Raw genomic sequence first — 8,394 nt, 5'->3', positions numbered from 1 at the left:
CCCTCCTGAACGGGCTGGATGCTTTGGGTTGGGGTCCTCCTCGTCCTGCACCGAGGCCTGACCCCACGAGCCTGGTCTCGTTTGGAGTGGAGTTTTATTTGTGTGGCTGGTGGCTCTGCTCAAGTCTGCCCTTGAGGGCGCCTGCGTGGCTCCGTGGGTGAAGCCTCTGCCTTTGGTTCAGGTCATGATGCCAGGGTCCCGGGACTGAGTCCCGCACAGGGCTCCCAGCTCCGTGGGAGTCTGCTTCTCCCTTTGACCTTCTCCCCTCTCATGCTTGCTCTCTCTCTCTCTCTCTCAAATAAATAAAATCTTTAAAAAAAAAAAAAAAAAAAGGAAAAGGAAAGAAAGTAAGTCTGCCCTTGAGGCCAGGGTTTGACCACGGAGCCCGCAGTCAGCGGTGGGACTTAGTGGGACAGGCTCTGAGTTGACAGAACAGGCAAGGCAGTCAGCACCCCAGCCTTGCTTCTGCCTAACCGTCCCACATCTTCCTCGAGAGAGGTAGGAATGTGTGCGGGTACCAGATGCTCATGGCCAAGGGCTTCTGGGGATAGGTGACAGCAGGCAAGGTTGTCCTTGGTGGCTATATTCCTTCCCCTCAGCAGCCAGCTCCCATGGCTGAGCCCTTCCCCTTGTCCTAATAACCTTACCGCCTCTGAAACCTCAGCTTCTGCTGCCTCACCTTCCCAAACTTCCTCCAACTCAAGTCTTCCGTGACCTTGACCCCGACCCCCCTCTCAACCTTGACCCCCACCCTTGCATATCCATCCTGCCCGGACTCCCTCACTGAAACCTCCCTCCTTAAATCCATCTCGCCCCCTCCCCCGTGATACTCAGCCCCATCCCTTCCTAAACCGAGCACTGCCCACTCCGCCCACTCTGCAGCCTGGGACTAGCTGCAGGATGCTGGGAGAGATGCGTCCCACTTGCTGACTGATCTCCTTTTAAACTCCTGGCAACACATCTTAAGGGAGACCCAGGGCCTCTGACTCGGCGTCTCAGGGCCTGTGGGAGCTCTCCTGCAGAACAAGCACTCACACCCTCCTCCCCGTGTCCCACATCCCCACCCACTTGCTCTCACCTCTTAGAGAAAATAGAAGCGCGCTGGGCAGGAGGCCCCTCTGGTTCTGCAGCCGGTGTAGCAGATTCCCAGCACCTGGAGCCCGGCCTCCCTCCTGTGCCCAGTGGGGACCCTGGGCCGCCTCCCCCAGGACTCTAGATCCCTGATCGCAAAGCCCCCGGGTCCACTCTGTGGATCACCTTTCTGGCCTGCGCTACCCACCCCTCCCCTCGGGGTTCCTTGTCCCAGGCAGGTGAGCAGCCTCTCCGCTCTGGCCCACGGTGGAAGCAACACGCAGGCTCTCCCCAGGCCCTGCCTTCCCTCCAGCTGCCTCCGCTCCCATCTCTTTCCTTTGCAGCCACATTTTTTTTTTTTTATGATTTTTTTGTTTATTGGGCACAGAGAGAGAGAGCACAAGTCGGCAGAGCAGCAGGCAGAGAGAGAGGGGGATGCAGGCTCCCCACTGAGCAGAGCCCGATGTGGGGCTTGATCCCAGGACCCTGATATCATGATCCTAGCAGACGCTTAAGGCAGACGCTTAACCGACTGAGCCACCCAGGTGCCCCTGCAGCCACATTTCTTAGTTTCCGTTCCTTACGTCTCATTATCTTCTCAACCCCCTGACTCCACCCCTTCCTTCCTGGAAACTGCTCTGATCAGCATCACCAATACTGGTCTCCCCTGACATGGCCCACTCCACCTCCTCCCCACCTCAAGGCCCACACCTGGCCACCTGGCCACCTCTACTTCCTCTGCTCTGTCTAAATCACGGGTCGCCCCAAACCCTGTTCTTTCTCAGTGACCACCTTTGCCATTCCCACGCTTTAGAACATCTGTCCCACTGACTTCAAACGAAGTTCTCCATCCCTGACCTCACCCCTGAGCTCTGGACCCCTTTCATGGCCATCAGGCATGGCCATATGACTTGGTCTAGCCAGTGACATGCAAGGGGAAAGGACATGGCTGTCCTCTCTTTTCCCTTTGCCATGGGGACGGGCCATGTCCCAAATAGAGGCTCCTCCGTCAACGGGGTCCCAAGGAGAGAAATGGCAGGAAGCAGAGCCACAGCTGACATATAATAGACCCACAGCAGGGGCGAGAATTTGCCCGTATTAAGGCGCAGGAATCTGGGGAGGGGGACGTTACCGTAGCATAATCTAGCCCCTCCTGACCACTACATGTCCCCTCACGAGCTTATGGACTCTAGTAAGGTAATAGGAGAAGCTGTCCTTTATTTTTTTAAGATTTGGTTTATTAGAGAGAGAAAGAACACGGGCAGCGGGTGGGAGGGAAGGGCAGAGGGAGAGGGAGAAGCAGGCTCCCCGCTGGGCAACTAGGCGCCCCTGGGAAGCTGTTTTTAAATCGTATTCATGTAGTTGCCTGGGTGGCTCAGTCAGTTAAGGGTCTCCCTTTGGCTCAGGTCATGATCCTGGGATCGAGTCCCGCATTGGGCTCCCAGATCAGTGGGGAGCCTGCTTCTCCCTCTCCCTGCCTCTCTTCATACTTGTGATCTCTGTCAAATAAATAAATAAAGCCTTTAAATAAATTAAGAAAAAAAAAGATAAAAAGAACCCCTTGCACAAGAAGTCTCAAGGCGGGGCACCTGGGTGGCTCAGTGGGTTAAAGCCTCTGTGGCTCAGATCATGATCTCAGGGTCCTGGGATCGAGCCCCACATCGGGCTCTCTGCTCTGCAGGGAGCCTGCTTCCTCCTCTCTCTCTGCCTGCCTCTCTGCCTACTTGTGATCTGTCAAATAAATAATAAATCTTTAAAAAAAAAAAAAAAAAAAGAAGTCCCAAGGCCCAGGCACCAGCATGGCCAACTTCTGGTGACAACCCTCTTTATCCCTATCTGGTGGAAGGGGCATCAGCTATCTGGAGCCTCTTTTATGACGGCTTCCCATTCTGGAAGGCTCCAAATGCTGTCCCACCGGGTCTTAGCTTCCCACAGAGGAATTTTGGGAGCACGCAGACCATGGTTACATACAGCCCCGCTATGTCCCTTAGATGAAATTCAGTCTAGACTCTCCCCACTGTCCTCCAGGTCCCTCTGCTCGCTCCTGGGCTCAGTCTGGCCACTGGGCCTGTGGGACCAAAGGCAGAGGCCAGCCTCGGGGCCCTACCACAGGGGGCACCTCCGGCCTCAGTCATGCATTCTACTGGAGTGGAAGACACACTGTCCCCGCCCATGTCACCTTGTTCAGCTCGAGGGTTTGCTGGGTTTACCTAACTTGGAGACTCCTGGTGTCACTAGAAATGGTTAGGGCCAAAGAGCCAAGAAAGCGGGGCCGTGGGGCTTGGACGGTTTACCTACATCCTGCACAGGGGCAGGGCACGCTGGTCTCCTCTGAGGGCCTCGATTTCCTCTCTCGAGGATGGGCACAATAAAAGGCTAGACCCGGGGCGGGGGGGCGGAGGCAAAAGGAAGGAAGGAATGTGCCCCAAAGCCCTTGGAACTACAGAAGCTCGTGAGAGCAGAGCACTACCCACACGGAATGAGCTTTAAAATACAGAAGTACGTGTGTGGAGACCTGGAGTTTCTTCAGATGGATAAGAAGGCAAGGGGTGGCAGTGGTCACCTCTGGGGAGAAGGGAGAGCAGGAGGAGGCCGGCTTCTGCACCTTCTGTAACGCGTGCGATTTCGTATTTCTACCCTAAGAGTATTTGACCTATTATTTTGAAGGCTCCCTTCTGTGGCTCCGTGTGGCCTCAGGATGAAGTCCAAGTGCCTCGCTAGGCTCCTTGAGCGGCCCTGGCTGGCTCTGGCCCCAGCTCTCGCCCGCTCTCCCACCCCCAACCGATGGCACTCAGTGTCCCCAGGACATCCATCCGTCCTGTTTCCAGATCCTTTCCATCTTCAAGCCGCTCAGCGTGCCCTCGAACCTCCCCACCCCCCAGCTGAGAATCACTCCTCTCTTGCACATTAACCCTTCCTGCCCCGATCCCTACATCCTGCACAGGGGCAGGATGGACACCCCCCCACTTCAGCCACACCTCCGTGTTCCAGCACTTTCTTATCCCATCCTCCCACAAGCGCAGCCCGGAGGCCATGACCATCTCCCCCACAGCCCGTGACCTCCTCGGAGAGGACTGATGGAATCCCCGGGCCTAGCACAGGAGCTGAGGTGAAACGCGCCGCTGCTACATTCCAGCTCTCTGGGACTATTATAAGGACGACACAAGTAACATCTGCAAAGAACCCCCAGCTCAGTTTCTGGCATATGGGAGGCTGAATATAGTCTTAAAAACCAAGCTGGTGCCAGACAGCAGAGAAGACTCAGATGGCAGGGGTAGCTGTTAGGGACAGAAGCCCAGAACAATGTCTAGGACATATTAGGTGCCCCCAAAATGGCTTAAGACAGGAATGGCAATTCTCAACATTATGGGGAAGAATCAATCACCTGCTGTTTATTAAAATAGCTGACTCTGGGCCCATCCCCAGGGATCCCAACTCGAAACGCCCGGCCCAGGGTCCAAGCAGCTGAATTTTTAGGAAATAATTCACAGGCAGGGCACCGGGGTGGCTCAGTCGGTTAAGCATCTCTTCAGCTCAGGTCATGATCACAGGGTCCTAGGATCGAGTCCTGCATTGGGCTCCCGGCTCATGGAGGACCCTGCTTCTCCCTCTGCCTGCTGCTCTCTGTCCCTGCTTAGGAGCTCTCTCCCTCTCTCTGACAAATAAATAAAATCTTTAAAAAATAATAGTAATCCACAGGTCATCTAAGGACGGCACTCTAAGAAACGAAGTGATCCGTTCGTGGCTTTTATTAAGCGGCTACGATATACCAGGTTAAGGTTCACCTTCACTGTGGGGATAGAGAAGGAACAAGAAAAGTCTGTGCCCTCGAGGAGTTTACATTCTGGTGGGAGTAGAAAACATGAGGTATACAAAAAAGTGGGGACAGCCAGTGACAATGTCGTAAAGAAAGTAAAGCAGGTGGGCAAAGACCTGGGTGGCAGGGAGGGCCTCACTCTGAGGTCGCGGTGGAATGACAGGCGGAGCCAGTGAGGACACAACTAGGAGAAAAGCATCCAGATGGATCCCCCCCGCCCCCAGCTCCCCTCAATCAGGCCCTGCTCCAAGAGTATCTCAAAGGAAACCAAATCCTGGAGAACGAAGCCCTCTCCTCCCCCACCCCCACCCCCCCCTATTATGGAGGCTTCCAGAGCCAGGATAGACTGGACACAGGAGACTGGGATGGGAAAGGGATCTACAAGCCCCCTTCTCTCCCAGCTGGGGTACCCCAGGCTTCCTGGGGCCAGGGGTACAGTCTGACTCCCCACCTTCTGAGAAACCTATCCCCTAGCCCATCTCCCTCACTCGAGTGTCCCAAGTCCCAGGCCAAGCCAGACCCCTGGGCTGAGCCAGCAGGTGCGCCAATGCCCGGTCCCAGGGCCTCCCGGCCTCTCGGGAGCACTGCCCGTAGGGGCGGGGCCTCCGAAGCACCCTCCCCGACTGGAAGTCCAGGTCCTTGGGAATGTGGGTGGGACTGGTCCTCAGGATCTCGGAGAACATGGCAGCAGCCCGGAGGCCAATCCCCTTCTCAGCAGGCTGGACAGCACATTAGGAAGACAGTAGCCTGGGCCCTCCCAGGAGGGAGAGGGGAGCCGCATGGCCCGGCGAGACTCCCCAGGGCAGGTGGGCGGCCAGGGGCTGGAAGTTCCGGGGTCATTTCTTCCTGGCTCGGTCCGCCGCGTCCAGGGCGGCCATGTTGCGAGCCGCTGTGACCAGGTGGACCACACTGATGAGAGACTTGAGCACGGCGACAGGGGCGGTGACCCAGAGCCCCGCTCGGAAAAGACCCACAGAGCCAACTGCGGAAGGGAGCACGGGCGATACAGAGAAAAAGGGGTGCAGGTGAGGGGGGGGGAGGACCGGGAGTCTGCAGGCGCCCGGCCATCACCATCACCCCCGGCAGGCCAGGACCCCCTCCCGCCTCCCGCCCAGCCCCGCGCCTCCTACCTAATGGTCCCTCGGAGAAATGGAACAGGTAGAGGAGGCAATAGAAGAGCTCGTTCCCAGCACACAGGGTAAACAGGGCAGGCTGCACAGAGAGCAAAAGGGCTGCTTAAGCAGGGCCGCCCCTCCCCCAAGCTAAGGGACAAGGGGCCTGAGCCTTCTGCGGGTGGAGGAACAATATCTATCTACCGGAAACAGAGGCCTGCAGGGGTGAGTGAAGGTGAAAGAGAGAGCTCAGGGTATTGCTTCTCTCTTTAAAAAATCTTTCAGACACTCTCTGTGGTCCCAGAATAAAGCCCACGTGGCCTAAGGCTTGTTGAGAACTGGCTTGAAGGCCAATCTGGCTTCTCCCTCCTTCCCTCCTGCGGCCCACACCGACCCTCCCTCCCCACCCATCCTCCTTCCCGCCTCAGCTTCCCGGCTGGGAGGCCGCGTCTCCTCTGGGTTGGTGCGTCCCCTCCTTGTGCCTGGGGTCTTCTCCTCACCCAGGACCAGGGCTCAGCCCAGGGCTTGGCCGAAGCGGAGGGAATCAGGGCGGGGCAGGAATGCTCACTCTGGACGTGTAGTAGATTCGAAGCACCGGATTTCCAGACAGGTCAATCAGCTTGTGACTTTCACTGCCCCGGACCACAGAACTTGGGGAGAAAGCAGGGGGAATCCATGAGCACTCCTTGCCACTCACGTGCATCAGCTCTTCCTATGAGCCCCCATGAGGTCAGGTGCTGGGATTGCCTCAACCGAGCGGAGCAGATGGGGCTCCGTGAAGAACCGAGGTCTTGCCCTGAGCCACACAACCACCTCGCTGGTAATGACCCAGCGGAGACAAGACTTGAGTATCCCATTCCGAAGCCCCCAGCATGGCTTATCTATCTGGAAGTCTCCGGACTAGGCAATCCGGACTTGGTGGGGTTGCTTAATGCACCTGTGAACAGGGCCCGGCCCCTCCCACACAGCCTCAGCCCTCCCCACCGCAGCGTCCCCTTCGGCAAACCTGTGCAGGTGGAGCCAGTGGCTGGCCACATCCAGGCTCATGCTGAGCTGGAACAGAAGGGTGGCCCGTGGGTACAGAAGGGCGAGGTTCACCAGCAGACACATGGTGGAGCAGCGGTCCGTCAGCATGTCCAGCATGGCCCCAAACCGGGTCCCTGAAAAATGGGGGGTGTTAGGTGGGAGGGGGCCGCTGGGGGCCCTGGGTCTGTGACAGGAACCATGACTGGCGTATCACGCTGATGCAGTGTCTGAAGATTGAAAACGTGCACCGTCCCCGGGCTGGGGAGGCAAACAGACGGCTGCTGTCTGTCGGGTGTGAGGTCAAGGGGCAGGGGTCACCGCCCCATGAAATGAGGAGCCATGGAAGCTAGCTCTGCAGCTCACCAACCCCAGAACCAAGGGTCCAGGACTCAAGACAAGCGGACTTAATCTCTCAGGAAGGTCTGGCAGGTGGGTTTGGAGACCAGATTAAAAAAAATTAATGGGCCCTGCAGAAACGATCCTTCTTCCCTCTCCATTTTCCCTCGAAACGTGGCTTCTGGAACCCCTCTTCCTTGTGCCTGGCACACAGCAGCCCCCCGGGAATCCCCTGGTGAAGGCATTTTCCCTCACGGAGACCTCCAGCACGGCCATGTCCAGTCTCGCTACCCCACACCCTGTCAGGAAGTTCTTCGCAACAGCAAAGCTTAAATCCCGTCTGCTGGGAAAGGAGGCCATTCTGTTCCGCTCTACAGAGATGCGAGGGACGAAGCCCTCGGCTTCCCGAGTTGCCGCCCGCCCCGAGGTCCTGAGGAGGCCGGAAAAGGGGACGGAGGGTTGGCGGGGCCTAAAGGTTGGCTGAGAGGAGGGATCAGTCACCTTGATTAAGGGCTCGAGCAGCGTGTCCATCGAAGGCGTCCAGAAGTCCGCTGAGCAAGTAGAAGGAGGAGGCCGTGAGCGGGCAGCAGGGCATGAAGTAGAAAGAAACGATGGCGAAGACAATCCGGGCATAACCTTGGGAAGGACGGGGGCAGGCAGAGAACATCAGGGACCCCGGCCAAGCCCCCTCGCCCTCCCCTCTCGGCCGGAGCCGCGGGCAGCACTCACCGATGAGGTTAGGCACAAACAGGAAGATATTTTCGCCTGGCATCGCGGCGGCCCCCTTGCCCCCCGGGGCCCGATCTGCAGGTGGCAACCGAGTCCCAGCTCCGCCGCTCGGCCTCACCCTCTGGCCCCGCGGGTCGGCCGCGCCCACAGCGCGCAGGCCCCCGCCGGCCCCGCCCGGCCCCGGCGTTAGCGCTCGCAGCCCGCCGGAGCATGGGCCGGCTCCGAGATGCGTCGGGCGCAGGGGCGCGCACAGCCCGCCCTCCCCCGGGGGCAGGCCCTCCCGCCTCCAGCGGCGGCCCCGGT

General features: G+C 58.2%; 1 protein-coding gene across 1 annotated transcript; it reads right to left on the bottom strand.

Moving 5' to 3' along the window:
* Positions 1–4,805: 4,805 nt before the first annotated feature.
* Positions 4,806–8,355, bottom strand: CDIPT (CDP-diacylglycerol--inositol 3-phosphatidyltransferase). Its single transcript, XM_044233055.1, has 6 exons — positions 8,092–8,355; positions 7,864–7,998; positions 7,007–7,160; positions 6,569–6,650; positions 6,019–6,100; positions 4,806–5,870 (listed from the first exon to the last, which is right to left on the bottom strand). The coding sequence occupies exons 1-6, from the start codon at positions 8,132–8,134 to the stop codon at positions 5,725–5,727; spliced, it is 642 nt and encodes a 213-aa protein (XP_044088990.1). The 5' UTR covers positions 8,135–8,355; the 3' UTR covers positions 4,806–5,724.
* Positions 8,356–8,394: the final 39 nt, after the last annotated feature.

This window comes from Neovison vison, chromosome 14, assembly GCF_020171115.1.
Source record: "Neovison vison isolate M4711 chromosome 14, ASM_NN_V1, whole genome shotgun sequence".
Classification (NCBI taxonomy): Eukaryota; Metazoa; Chordata; class Mammalia; order Carnivora; family Mustelidae; genus Neogale; species Neogale vison.
Note: the sequence above shows the minus strand (reverse complement) of the source record. Positions and strands in the feature narration are given on the sequence as shown.